Source organism: Zerene cesonia, unplaced genomic scaffold, assembly GCF_012273895.1.
Source record: "Zerene cesonia ecotype Mississippi unplaced genomic scaffold, Zerene_cesonia_1.1 Zces_u004, whole genome shotgun sequence".
NCBI classification, from domain to species: Eukaryota; Metazoa; Arthropoda; class Insecta; order Lepidoptera; family Pieridae; genus Zerene; species Zerene cesonia.
In genome coordinates this window covers 2,088,191-2,103,191 of record NW_024045134.1, presented here as the reverse complement: position 1 = coordinate 2,103,191, position 15,001 = coordinate 2,088,191, and the positions used below count along the sequence as shown (strand labels likewise).

The 15,001-nt window shown below is 35.5% G+C and overlaps 1 protein-coding gene across 1 annotated transcript in view; it reads right to left on the bottom strand.

Annotated features, from left to right (window-relative positions):
- Positions 1-5,654: 5,654 nt before the first annotated feature.
- LOC119838690 overlaps positions 5,655-15,001 on the bottom strand; it is a 20,826-nt gene continuing 11,479 nt past the window's right edge. Inside the window, exons 13-19 of the mRNA XM_038364769.1 lie at positions 14,628-14,888; positions 11,136-11,322; positions 8,662-9,050; positions 8,207-8,376; positions 7,582-7,688; positions 6,923-7,046; positions 5,655-5,990 (exon numbers count right to left, since the gene is read on the bottom strand). Of these exons, the coding sequence (XP_038220697.1) occupies positions 5,694-5,990; positions 6,923-7,046; positions 7,582-7,688; positions 8,207-8,376; positions 8,662-9,050; positions 11,136-11,322; positions 14,628-14,888 (1,535 nt within the window). The 3' untranslated portion in view covers positions 5,655-5,693. The remainder of the gene's footprint in view (positions 5,991-6,922; positions 7,047-7,581; positions 7,689-8,206; positions 8,377-8,661; positions 9,051-11,135; positions 11,323-14,627; positions 14,889-15,001) is intronic.

The following is a 15,001-nucleotide window of genomic DNA, read 5'->3' as shown; positions in this document are numbered from 1 at the left end:
GGCAGAGATTGCTGTCTAGCAATAAGGCCGCCTTTTGTACAAAATTTCATTGTGCCATATTAAATTTTTGTATAAACTGTTTTTTCTGTTTTGTACAATAAAGTATTATAAATAAAATAAATAAATATGTAGTATTTATATTACCCACGTAATCAAAGGAAATTCCCACGGAAATGGCACGTTTCACTCTTTAGCCTTTTAACTATATCCAGACACAAAGATCATACAACGAATCGCTTCATTACGACGTGTAATAAGATAAAACCAAACTCACTTTCACATTTATAATATTAGTAAAGATTTCTTCGGGCAGGAGTTGTTATTGTGTCCCAATTTTGTCCCAATAAACGCCAATTATCTTCAAGGACATTCACCCCGGGGACAAAGCCCCTGAAGGGTGGGAAATAATTACATTAATTAACGCTTTCTGATGTTAAGGAAAATCCGTATATTTTCTTTATATATTATACTAGCTTTTCGCCCGCGGCTTCGCCCGCGTAGAATTCGCTTATATCGCGCGACATGGTAAGGAGTATTGTCTTCGTATTAAAATGTATGGTTTGTTATTTCCCACGTTTAGCTCCATCTTCATACCAAGTTTCATCAAAATCGGTTTGACAATAAAGAACTTTCATACGAACTTTCATCCCCTCTTTCAACCCTTTCTACCCTTTTTTCGCGATAAAAAGTATCCTATGTCCTTTCCCAAGTTCAGTTCTATCTTCATACCAAATTTTGTGAAAATCGGTTCAGTGGTTTAGGCGTGAAAGCGTAACAGACAGACAGACAGACAGAGTTACTTTCGCATTTATAATATTAGTAGGGATTATATAGATATTCTTGAAGTAGGTGATCTGTGCATCCCCACCGGAAATCGAAACTAGGACCCCTCGGTTCTATGCTCACACGTTAACCACTGTACCAAGGAAGCGGTCAAGCAGCAATCAAGTATAATATTAAAATTAATTACATGTATAAAAATAATTGTTTTTTATGTTTGCTAATAAATGAAATTGGAGTGTCTGTTTGTTATATAAAAAAACTGCATTTCACTATATACCTATATACATACAAGATACAATTTCCATCAAATTTTGTCCGACATTCTGTGCTTTTGTCTGTCTGTCTGCTTATTCTGACTAATTTCACGAAGGGCTGAATTTATTTTGAAGGGTCTTTCACTAGCAGATCTGCTAGTTATCTCATGTAATAAAGAATAACTTAAACTACTGTTTAAGCAATACTTCCACGGAAGCATTGTGATTTCATGGAAAGGATCATTGCTCAATCCATTGATGATTTACAGTTGAAATCCTTTTTCCGTTAAATCGCGTTAACGCTTGTTTATCTAGTTGTAACAAATACGTTAAATACAACTAGTTCTAACCGGGGAAAATGCGTTCTAACGTTCTAAAGATAACGGAAACAGGTAAACGGTAACATAAACCCCAATCTAACACAAATTCAAATACAATATCCATCAAACTACAAAGGCTTTAAAGCTAGACAATACGGCCTTAGCTATCTGTCATAATGTAAGATAAAGACAGGGCACAATAGCGCTGCCACAATAGCGGGAACATTGGCCGCCGAAAGACGAAATATTTCTTTAATCTGTGCATGAAATTGTATGTTTTTGTGAGTTATATACATGTATGCAGGATATAGAAATTGTAGTTTTCAAATGTCACTTAGAATGTTATGAAATTTTGTTGAATTTTCAATTGTATTCAAAAAAGAGAGGGTTTTCAGGTCGACTGTTTTAATTTGTGTTTGTTACATCACAGCTTTGTATTGTGAGCAGCGATTTTGATGATTCGTTTTTTATTTGGAAGCTGGTTCTTCTAGTTTTGACCATTTGAAGGTAGTGTTTCTTTTGGCGAAAATATTTATTCAAGTTTTTACATATTTAGTTTAATGTTATGTTTAGAAGTTGGTGAATATACCATACTTTAGTACCGTTGAAACACTAACTAATCGTGTATATTTCAGAAACACTATAAGAATCCTATATTCATAATCCGTCTGATGATATATTAATTCTTTTATAATATTTACTAACGAACAATAAAAAAATACTTGTTTTTTCACCAAATATATTTACAAAATTTTATAAGAGGTAGTCTATCTATAACCCGAACTATCAAATAATGTATACACACAGTTTGTTATGTGAACAATTCTAAACGCCGCACTTAGCTAGCTTGATCCAGTCGTTTGATTGAATGAATTATATCGGAGGATAGTCTGGAACATTTGTATGAAGGATGAATACGATTCCAGAAGATTTAGGGTTACTATCCAAGTTTAATGTCCAACGAATCTATAAGTTTCTGACATTTACCTTATCGCTTTGGGGATGACACCTTTTGTTCAAACGACTTCAAAGGAGGAGGTTATCAATTCGATTGTGTTCATTTTGAAAAATATGGAATAGTGATGGTATAGAGATAATAAGACGAGAAGATACATAAATAGTAATCAATATTTAATCTAGCGTAGAAACTCCAGGCTTAAATTTTTCACAGTAAAACGTAGCGTATAGAAGAAACAAATTTTGAAAAAATTTTGTATTAAATCCCCAACATAATGCTATTTCTACATAGCAGACCCAACGCTAGTTTGCAGTAGTCTCCTCTTTCAGGTGGCAGTTCAGAACAGTCCTTTTCTATGTCATTGTTGGCAATAGAACTGGTGGGTCACCTGATCGCACTACCACCCCCTATGATCCTAGATTTGTAGAGGCGTAAGGTTGATTACAAATCTTACGTATCTACAAATGGATTACCGAAAGGAATAAAGGTAAGGACTGGAAAGGGTTAGGAAGAGAATATGAGCCTCCGGGCCCCCCACTCACGTAACGAAATCCAGCAGTATGATATTTCACGCCGAACTTCTGTGTTGGTGTGGTACTTCCCCGGTGCGAGCTGGTCTAATTCGTGCCGAAGCGTGCAAGTGCGGTGTGCACATACGGTTTATGTTATAGTAACAATAATGTAACGCTTCTACTAAAATCTGATTGGTTTTGAATAATAACATCTTTATATGAACAACTAGCTGCGCCCCGCGGTTTCATCCGCGCAAGTCCGTACCCCGTAAGAGTATCGGGATAAAAAGTTGCCTATATGTTATTCCAGTTGTTCAGCTATCTACCTACCGAATTTCATTGCAATCGGTTCTGTAGTTTTTGCGTGAAAGAGCAACAAACACAGACACATCCTTACAAACTTTCGCATTTATAATATTAGTAGGATAGAAGGATCATGATCAAAATTATGACAAAAAAGAAGATTTAATCCACAATTTCTTGCACCAAACACCCCGTCAAAGCACCGAAGTCAATTCCACAGCCGATCTCTGGAATAGAAAGCCGTCCAACAACAAAGTCCGTATGACACAGCTCGCTTTGTTGCTTCAGTTTTTCTTTTTGCGTGATACTGTATATTTTATAGCGTATAGCAAATATTTCATGGTCAAAACATACATTATAAACAATTTAGTCTGTTATAAAATAAATACTGGGTGAGTTGCAATGAATGAATTATATGGTACATGAAAATCGAAGACGTTGTAGTGGTAAAATACATTTAATGTTGAGTAAGTCCCACGGTTTTTCGAAATAATCGTCATTTTTTTCAAGTACTAAAATCTCAAGTCTCAACTCAAATTTCGTGTTTTGATTAAGTTTCGATTAAGTTTTCCGAAGTTTCAAGTATGTGTAAAAAATTAGAAAATGTGGTGGAAAATATAACCATTATTTTGAACTCATTCATAACATAATTATTCATTAAAACATTATAATCTTTACAAAAATGCGAATTTATTATATCCCATGATTTTCTCAAGGTCAGTCCGTTTGGATTTTCTATTCCGTTTATCAACCGACTTCAAAAAAGGAGGAGGTTAATTCAATTGTATTTTTTTTTTTGGTACTTCAAAATTTTCTACCGAGTGAACAAATTTTTATGATCCCTTTTTTATTTGAAAGCTGCTACCTTCCATGTGGTCCCATTAAAATTTTGTCTTTTCTGACAATTTGAAGGCGGTTAGTTAGGCGGTTTCTTGTTAAAAAATAAATATGAATTTGACAGAGAGTGTTTTTATATGTAATAGTTGGCAACTGAGTTAGTGGTTCGTCTGAAGGTAAGCGATCACCACCATCCATCCGCTGCAATTGCGTTGCCCGCTGTTAAAAGGTAAAAGATAAGGAAAAGATTGACGACAGGATAAAAAAGGTGTGTGTGCGATTCACAATCGATAGAAGTGAAACTTCAGTAAATCGACAAAAGAATGAGATGAACATATATAAAAAACAATTTAGTATGTATATTTCTGTCTCATTCTTTGCCGGCTTCATTCTACACATTTTTGTATTTGTGTCTCTCACCTGTCGTTTTTTCCGTTGCATCAGGTTTGAAATCACAACGATTCTAAAGAAGTTTCACTTCAACAAAGGATGGGCTGGGATGTGTCAGGAATAGGATACCGGCCTCCGGGATTTAGAGGCTAAGTGTATTTATACGAGTAGCATGCAAGTGGAGCCGCGGGCTCCAGCTAGTTATATCTATATCAGCAAGAATTCCACTACATTGTCCGACAATGAGTGTCTAACCTTGCGACGTATTGGCAAATTGCTTTACAATGCTCATTGTGCCTCTCATTGGTGATACGACTGCAAAATGTACTGGTTGAAACGTGAGTCGTGTGCAGTTTTATGATTATAAGATAAGACATATATTGATGTATATATGTGTATGTTTTTAATGCCGGTTTTCTCTGTTTAATTGAATTATTTTTCAGAAAAGCCACCCTCAAATTGCCTCAACATTTCTTCCTAATTAATGATAAGGATAAGGAAGAATAACGTTTGCCGGGTCATCTAGTCCTATCCTACTAATATTATAAATGCGAAAGTTTGTAAGAATGTATGTGTGTTTGTTACTCTTTCACGCAAAAATTTCTGAACCGATTGCAAAGAAATTTGGTACGTAGATAGCTGGACAACTTGAATAACATATAGGCCACTTTTTATCCCGATATTCCCACGGAATTCGGTCTTACGCGGGTGAAAACGCGGGGCGCAGCTAGTGTTATATAATGCTATACGCTCGTCTCGGCTGCGCCCGGATATCAGTATGCCTGTTTTGTAGGGAATATCCTATCACCCAAATCAGGTCATACCCATACAGGTCGTACACGAAATTTCATCAAAATCCGTTCAGTAGTTTCAACGTAATTGACGGACAAATCAATCAAACAAACTTTCACATTTATAATATTAGTATGATTCTTGGCGGTTTACAAAATGGAAAAATTTAAACTAGCACCCGCTTGAAATGTTGGATATTATATACATAAGAATCATAAATAAAACACAATATATAAGTATAAATATATATATATATTGTAGTACATTATATTTGAAGCTTACATTTTCAATTAAATTCTGAGATAACTTAATTGATACGCAAACATAAAACAAATTAATATGTTACTAAACTCAACACATATTATGCAGTATATTGTGTGATATACAAGAAGCTTTACAAACAGTTTCTCTATCTCCATCTTAAACATCCGACTGCAGGACCCCACTAAACATGTCCTCAATATCATCATCGTCATCATCGTCTTCATCATCGTCATCATCACTTTCCAGAGACACATATTCCCTCTGTATGTCTTAATGCTTGTTATTCAGTATTAATTCTATTAACTCTATACGTGTCTCCCACGATACCAGCATTGTATCTTTGTCGGAAATGCCTTTGCATATCAAAACCTTCATCATCATCACCTTCTATCACAGTAGCTACGTCATTTGTTTTCTTCCTTCCCAAAGTTAGGTTAATATCAACACTTTTTATACTAATACTTCTAGTTAGAGACTTGGTTCGTTTGACCATTTTATCTTTTGGTTTGATATCGTATATGGGATTGATTATACCGAAAGAATCATTACCAATTACATTGGGATACCGTTTGATTATCTGGAAATAAAGAAATAAAATAAGTTTGTAACTTATATAAAATATACTGATAGTTATCAAGAATCTAGAAAAGAAAGATGTATTTTAATGTACTAAGATTTAAAAAACGACGTGTCGCACTCGGAGACTGTCGGGGTAAATCTATTGCATAGCATTTTTTCGGTCATTTATCCGGTCGGAGTGGGGGGTGTTAGGTTATTTTCGTTAGGGAATTTCTGTGTTCCTTCTCCACGCTCAAGGCCCGCGATAAAAGCTATGCAAAAGCTTAAAAATATGTACCATCGTTGTTTGTCAAAGTATTCCAATTATAAAATACTACCTGCGCCCCGCGTTTTCACCCGTATAAGTCCGTATCCCGTAAGAAAATCGGGATAAAAAGTTGCCTATATGTTCGTCCAGTTGTCCAGCTATCTACGTACCGAATTTCATTGCAATCGGTTCAGTAATTTCTGCGTGAAAGAGTAACAAACACACACACACATCCTTACGAAAGTTTGCATTTATAATATTAAGTGGGATATGATAGTATGATGTAAATTCGTTGTTAGAAACATTATTAGCAGTAATTTAATCGGAAACACGTTTCCATTCCCAAGGGAAACAATTCTCGTGACAGGGTACTGACAGATTGCCTCTGCTCACACAAACTAATCGATCAGTCTCCGATGATTTAATTCGAATGAAAAATACATTTTTCATTGAGAGCACCTGGATAATGCAATACTTTACGCGTATGATCTATATCCGTTGGTGAAAAATGTTTGACACTTTTTTCTTGATTTAGTTCGTCAAGAATTTTGCTTTGTTTTATTAAATAGTTTTTATTAAATTTTTCTGTCATTGTTATTATATAAAGTAAAAGTAAATTAAATGATATTTTTTATTACTTAAAATTTTAGTAATATATTTGGATGGCCATAATAAAAAAGTACCTCATTAGAAGTAGATCTTCGAGGAACAGGTGGCGCATGTTCGTCAGAGGACGTATAGTCCGGAGGACGCGCCCGGTACTGCTGAACCGCATGTGATGTGATTGTGTCCGGTAGCTTCCATGTACTAGTATATAGGAAAAAGGATTTTATTAGACAGTGAAACACAGTTCCATAACTTATTTATCAAGGCATTCCAGTAGCTAGGCAGTAGCTACGCAGGTATTTGTTTAAAATTAATTGTCCAGTGTGGTCGTAGGTGAGCGCCGCAAAAAATTAATTGTGTTAGCGACTAAGTCTAACTCTAATAATTGTGATAAGGGCTTTGATCCTAAGTATTTAGTTTTTTAATTTTATTGATTAACAAAGAGTATGATGTCATGAAAACTATTATACTATAGATGGCAACCCTAGCTTTTTTTGAATTTTAATCTATAATAGGGCAGCGCTTGACCACGATCACGCCTGATGGTGAGATGTGATCTAGGCTGTAACGCGCTTTCCTAGAAGGTACCTGTTCACTATACTCTTGAAGACCTCCAGATTATACTCGTCGGGGAACACAGACTCAGGAAGCATGTTCCAGTCCCTTGCGGTTCGAATAAAGAAAAATGTTCAAATGTAGGTTGAATGCAGTATGTCAGCCGATATAACAGACGCACCTGTCCGCCCGCTCCGTGCTGCGGGCGCGCGCGGCCCGCGCGAGACGGTGCAGCGCGAACAGCGCACCCTCGCTTTCGCGTAAGTGTACGCACAGCTCTTGTAGCATCTGGAAGTATTTTTTTGTGTTACAGTCGGCAATGGAGCTGGTGGGACGCCTGATGGTAAGCGCTACCACCGCCCATGAACATTTGGAGAGGCATAAGGTCCATTGCAGATCTTACGCCTCTACAAATGGATTGCCGACTTTTTGGGAAGGGATTAAGAAAGGATTGGCGATAGGAATAAAGGAAAGGACTGGGAAGGGTAAGGAAAAGGATATGGGCCTCCGGCCCCCCCACCCACCGAACGAAACACAGCAGAATACTATTTCACACCGGTCTTTTGTGGGGGTGTGGTACTTCCCCGGTGCGAGCTGGTCAATTCGTGCCGAAGCGTGCTCGACTACCACATACTAAAGTGGACCTTGTTAGTAAATCACTTTATGAAATCAACTTGCTTGAAAATCTTCTGTGAAGACTATTAGTTATTTTAATAAAGAAATGTAGAATAAACAGAAATAAAGCATTAATATAGCTAAATAACGTGTCCAATAGGAACCTTGAAGAACCCCAAGTACAAACTCACCGTAAAACAGCCTCGTCGTATTGCGGACAAAACAACATCCGCTAGAAGCAGATGCAGCGAGTGAGGCTCTCTATCAGCAATCACATTAAGAGGCGCCACATGACTCAGCACCCACTCATCTTCGACACACCAGCTATTGTCTTCCATGTCTGACGCTCCAGATTCTTCTACTATGGATTTTTTATAATTAATGACTAGTTGATTTCGTGGTTTTTTCTCATCTCATTTTGAATTTCAATAAACATCATAGGCCAATATGTCATTGTGATATGATAACAGTTTCTGAATGTTTTGAAGTGTTTATCGTATTTTGATAAGTAATTTTCATGAAATTGAAATTTTTAATTTTTCTCGTAAATTCGTTTATAACATTCTATTTTTTGTATAATGGAGTAAGTAATATGAAAATCCCAGCTGCCATATTTTCAAAATCTAAAATAATCGCACAAACTTACCACATAGCGCATCCTTCACAGTATTAATAAAATCCATAGTCTCCAACAGGCTAGGTCGAGTCAATGGCTCCTTATTCCTCATGGTAGACCCAGCAGACCTCGGCCATCGTCTCATCTCCTTGACATCCACTTGATCTGAGTAGACCAGACTTCTCAACGTATGATACTTCCTTCTTAACGTCTTCACATCCGTCTGGTTTGTGATCGAAATTTCTGGAAAACCGTATATTGTGACTGGCCGGTTTTTACGTCTAGATTTTGGCTCCTCTAAGCTGTTTGATGCTGAAGGAATGATGTCCGGTTTTGAGGTTCGCCAGAAATTACCATTTTTCACGCTGGTTAATATTTCATCTGTGCTGCCATGACGGGATATGTTTTTGGGTTGAAATCTGTAAAAAATAATATATATTTAAGCATAGCAATTAGCAAATACACTACTGTTTCTCTTTCAATTTTGTGCGTCATATTATGATCCTGGGATATGGATATGGATCCATTTATTCAAACCTAATTCTGCCACAACTCTACTATAAAGCTGTTAAATGTTAATCATTTGTAAGAATTGAAAAAGTGATATTTATAACTTAAACGTTTTTACTAAAACGTAACAACTATGTAAAATAATTTCCTAGAAATCTCGTAAAAACATAGAAAATGTACAGTTCGTACAGGATTTCTAAAATGAAATTAAACCTAAACAACTCCGTCTCCCGAAATCCCAGCAAGGTCACTCCCGATAACGGTGTCTCGTAAATAGCAAGCGGGTGTGAGCTGAATGCTAATAAAACACATTCGAGGTTGGTAATATACTTTGTCACCTACTTTTTTTCGCATTACGCCTCTTTCTTCATTTGTAATCGATTTACTTATCAACCAGAAATGGCGCGTTCAAAGCTTTATTGGCATGTCCGAAGAGGTAAGATACCAAGGTGACAAATAATTTATTAATGTAAGAGTTTTTGATAATTCGCTTCGAACACTATAAGTATAAGTAATTATTTTTAGATTCTCAGGTTACCTCACAAGATACTATATTTTTACAATTTCCACTCTGAAAATATAAAACATACTTAAATTGTTAAATCTAATGAAATTATACTATTTAAGTAATTTGAGTAGAAAACGTGTAACGTCAAACGTGTTGTCAATTTTCACATTCATAAAGCTATTTTATTTACTTGTAGCAACAACAGCTCTTAGAAAAACCAATTGCCTTTTAAAATCTTGAATCTTACCTAATTAATAGGAAAGTTCCTACAAGGTCTAGCTAACTAGACTAGAACGAATGAAAATTGATTAAATGTTAAATAACGAATTATTTTCTTTTAAAGCTCTCCCTACTATTCCCTTGGCATTGGAGCGATGCAGAGACTTGCTGTACCATCATACAGATGTACAAAGGAATTTAAATTAAACGGATATGTACTGAATTTAGATTTTGAATAGATTTCTATAATTGGATAGTGCTGAGGAAACAAAGAAATTTGCTTCATTGTAAATAGAATAAAGAGGATTTTTAATTCTGGGTTTTTAATTTGAATCGAATCAAATTAAAAACGTTTAATGTACTTTAGATTACACATACATAAGTATAATAATAGTTAGTAAATTACGCAATAAGCATTTATTCTATTATATCCTGATACATATCATAACTTTTAATGCAGTGGATTATATATTTCAAGGCGTTATAAAGAACGTTTTTAACTTATATAGTCCATACTATGAAACTATTAAAAACGTTATTCGATTGATTTCGGAAACACATCATAATATAAACTTTGTACTACAATTAACTACAAATTCTCCATATGGCTTCCGTGTATATATATTGATGTCTGATTGCGGCCTACAAGCCCCCTCCCGATGTCCTTAAACTATGAGCGGATATAGGCTGATGTTAATGCCTAAGTCTATTAATATTGTACAATAGTTCTGTCGTAGATCTCTTTTTCACCACTGAATCATTTGGATGAAATTTCATAAAGATATTTGAAGAAAGAACATAGATACATTTTTATCCCAGAAATGTCTCAGGAACAGGATCAATGCAGGGAAAACCCTTATACTGTATCGTTTAATTTGGAAAGCTTTATTAAATAAACTAACTAACGGGATTCAAACCCGCGTTTTTTGCCAAACCGTAGGGTTCGAATCCCGCCTCGTGATCGATTTTTTCTATTCTTTCAAAATTTCTCAGATAGGATAGTTTATATTATTTCAATTGAAGGCGTGTAGTTAGTTTATTTAATAAAGTATTCCAAATGAAACGATACAGCCTACAGGCTCGTGATCGATTTTTTCTTCTTTCAAAAATTCTCATTTATAAAGCATTTCAATGCTATAAATTAAGTTTGATCAAACTGAACATGGTGTACCAATTTGGCTAAAATCGGTTGAGTAGTTTCGTAGTTCATCGCGGACAAACAATGTGTCACTTAATTTATATGACTAGAAAAGAGAATAAAACCTACCGTTTACCAACAAGAGCTTCATGGAACGCGTTAACCACACAGCGTTTCGCCAATCTCAACTTGGCGTCAGCTTTATCTCGTCTGCTCAGTGTGAGGAGGCGGGCGGAGCTGTGCTCCCGTCGCGATGGAATCTTCAGAGGGTAGGAGACTGCCAGGCCGTCGCCAGTGGGAAAAATGAGACGGAATTCTGGAATGTTTTGTGCTATCATAGTTGTAACTTCAGATGGTGGATGGTGTACATAAAAATCCAAGGAAGTCTACATTAACTCATTATATTTCACAATCCGCCTAACTATTTGGAAAACGTCGGTTAAAACGCATTGAAATAGCGTAATATCCATTTTCTATATTAATCCATAGACATTGTAAAAAAAATGTTATAGTTTTTCAGTACGTTGAACCTAAAAAAATAAATATATATTCAATTCCTTAATAACTATCATCAACAGCCGTATCAGGTACAGCAAATAACTCGACTGCCCTTAACGTAACGTACATAACTTCTCAAAGGGAGCTAACTTGACCCTCGCACTACAGTTCAGATTTCCCGAGGGCAAACGGAATGGGCAGCGTATTGACAAATAAATGATCAAAACAATTCAGGCGTGGAAACAAAGGAGAATCTGTAAATATTTACCGGTTGTGTAGTGTTTTTGTTTGGAACTAATCTTTAGAAGCGATGTAGGACACGCTTGGATAGAGAATTAATAACTGTTACAGTTACTTAGCACTTTTGAAGAGTTGGAAAAATAACTATTTTTAACTGAAAACTAAATATTCCTATTGTCAGGCAGTGAGGCAACAGTTTTTGAATAAATAAAATTAACAAAATCCGCAACCCGGTTAAAAGTAACACAAGTGTAACAAACGCAATGAATAATCAAACAGAGAACCACCCCTCCTTTTTTGATGTCGGTTAAAAAACAAACTCAAGTGAGCTCTGCTGAGCTTTCTAATTAACAGCAAAAATCTGCAATTGTAGAGACTGAGAATACAGTTTCCATTTGTACGTCATATTTTCTATGATATCTTATAGAAAAGATAGACGTACGTCTATCTTACTATTGCCCGTAGCTTTGCCCGCGTGGCTAAAATAAATTCACCTCATATATCTATCTATCTATCCTTATATATAGATAGATATAAACATGTATATACTCATTTTATCACTGGTAGAGTTTATCATAATCCTTTCTTCTCGGATGCCATACGTATATACATACTGTCCAGTAGTTTGGGCTGTGCGTTCATTTGAGTTTTATATATAAAAATTAAGGCTATTCGTATATACCGTATAAAGTAACATAAAACAAATAAAAGACCGCAATTTCAAACTAAAAGACTTTATCGGATTTTAAATGTGTTTTATTCATTACGTTATTGTATTTCATCATCATCACAAGCCATCATATATGTTCCCACTGCTGGGTGACAGGCCTCCTATGAGGGTATTATTGTATTTACATAAAAATAACATAACGTAACCATTCCAGGTTTCCGTAAATTAAACGGACGAAGCGAGTTGCTAGTAGAATAAATCGTGTTTAATATCCGTTAAAAACTCTTTCAATTCTAAACAAAAAGGACCACTTAAAAAGTGTTAAATTGCACGGTAATTTCACGTTTATTTCAAACGATTTAAAATAGAAGCAAAAAGATTTAACTCTAATAGGTATATCGAATTAGCCAGCTTCTAACAAAAGTACTGCTAACTCCGCCCGGCTCCCCGTCGCCGACGGTTAGTCATTACATCGTGTAGTCCTTACTGGATGTGAATGTAATACGTATTAGGTTTATCCTTTATTCATAAGTTACTCTTTTATTATATGATGACTAATGGTTTTAAGGTAAGCGAGGGCTAAATACAAATTTCATGCCATATGTGGTTTGGTTCGTATCAAAAAGTATTATTTGTAGTTGTATTCTGGCCTAGAGTTCAATGCAATTCAAATGTGATAACGAAAATAGAAACTGACAGATGGAGGACAGGATTTATAATAATCATTTATGTAATTTAACGCACATGAGTGCATTTTTTAAGGGTTTTTAATCTATATGTTTCAATATTTTTTTTTGATAAATAAATTATTGTTTATTGTTTAGTTATGTTAAATTAAACTCCAGGACAACCCATACTTCGAATGGATCGCAGAAACGAAGGATCACTATATTTTATAAAATATCACTTTCCTCCGTCTGTGTGTCTGTACGCTGAGTACTTTAAAATTACGCATTTTTGATGGTATTTTTAATAGATAGACTAATTCAAAAGGGCGGTTTATAAGTATAATAATACAGAAAAAGGGGAAGAAAGGGGTTTTGCTTCGAATTTAACGTGTGCAAATCTGCGGCAACAGCTAGTATATTAGTTAATATAGTAAATTAAGTACTGAATAAAATAACAGACAGGATAGAACGAAATGTAAAATATGCCACATCCAGTAAATACATATCGGAGTAAAGCTATCGCCAGCATTAACTTTTCACCAGAACTTTTAGACCCCTCCATTTAACTACGGATCGAACGTCAAAGTACTTGCAGGGGTCAAGTGTGGCTGGTTTTTATTAATTTTAACGTATTCCTGTTTAACCCGGCCGAAAATCCAAGCGCATTTTGCGGAACCTTTTTAATGAGATAATTCTTGATGAATAATAAACAGGTAAATCTGAGAGGTATGCTTCGTTAAAATATAGTGTTATTTTGTGGTAAAAACCTTTAAATATTGATTCTGTTTTAATTCGTAGGCGTATATTTTTTCTATTGAGACAATTTGATGCAAATATCTATGACTAGCTGCGCTCCGCGGTTTCACCCGCGTAAAACTGTGTCCCGTAGGAATATCGGGTAAAAAGTTGCCTATATGTTATTCCAGTTGTCCAGCTGTCTACGTACCAAATTTCATTGCAATTGGTTCTATAATTTTTGCGTGAAAGAGTAACAAACACACACGCATCCTTACAAACGTTCGCATTTATAATATTAGTAGGATTCTGACTGATTAGTTGATTAGTTTACTGAAAGGTATTATCCATACAGTGTAACAATTTATTAAACATACTAGCACGCTTCGGCTCCGCCCCAGCCCCAAGCCATTGTTCGATTGAAATAATATAAACTATACTATCCTTTAAGTTGGATCAAACTGCATTTGGTATGCAAATTTGGTTATAATATAATATAAAACTACTCAATAGTTTAAGAGTCAATAAAAATTAAATTAAATTATGAAATTAAAGAACAGACCTGACCTGTTTTGTGTTGTCGGCCATATTGCATTTGAAATTTGACAAAGTGTATTTTTCTTTGCACTTCTAATCTTTAATATTGAAAAAGTAGGAAAAATATCTGTGTTTTTGTGGTGGCCGCCATCTTCGACTGATTTTTATTAAACGTAGTCAAGTACCAAAGCAAGGAAACTATCTTTCAATTTAAAAATCGCATCGAAACGGGTACATACATTAATATAAAACAAACAAGCACAAAACACTTACCCGTATGTCGATGGCGATCAACAAAGTCCACCACCGCTTTCGCCCAAGCGTGTTTCTTAGCAGCCCCCAGCAACCCCATACAGGGCTCTACGAGCCCTTCGTGAACCCCCAAGCAGTATTCCTTCAAACCATCCAACTCTGAATCACAGTTCCTAGCGTCAAAGTCTTCTAGGAACCAAGAATTCTCTAGGGACGAAGTAAACAGATCGTCCAAGTATGGTTTTAGGACAGGTCCTAAGTATTTCTTGTCGTCTTTCGCACCTGGAATTAATTGGTCATCAACAACCAAAACTTCATCACCAAAACAGCTTGCTATTTCATATAGAATGATGTTTCTGTACCATAACAAAGATGAGCAAAACAATATTTTTTTT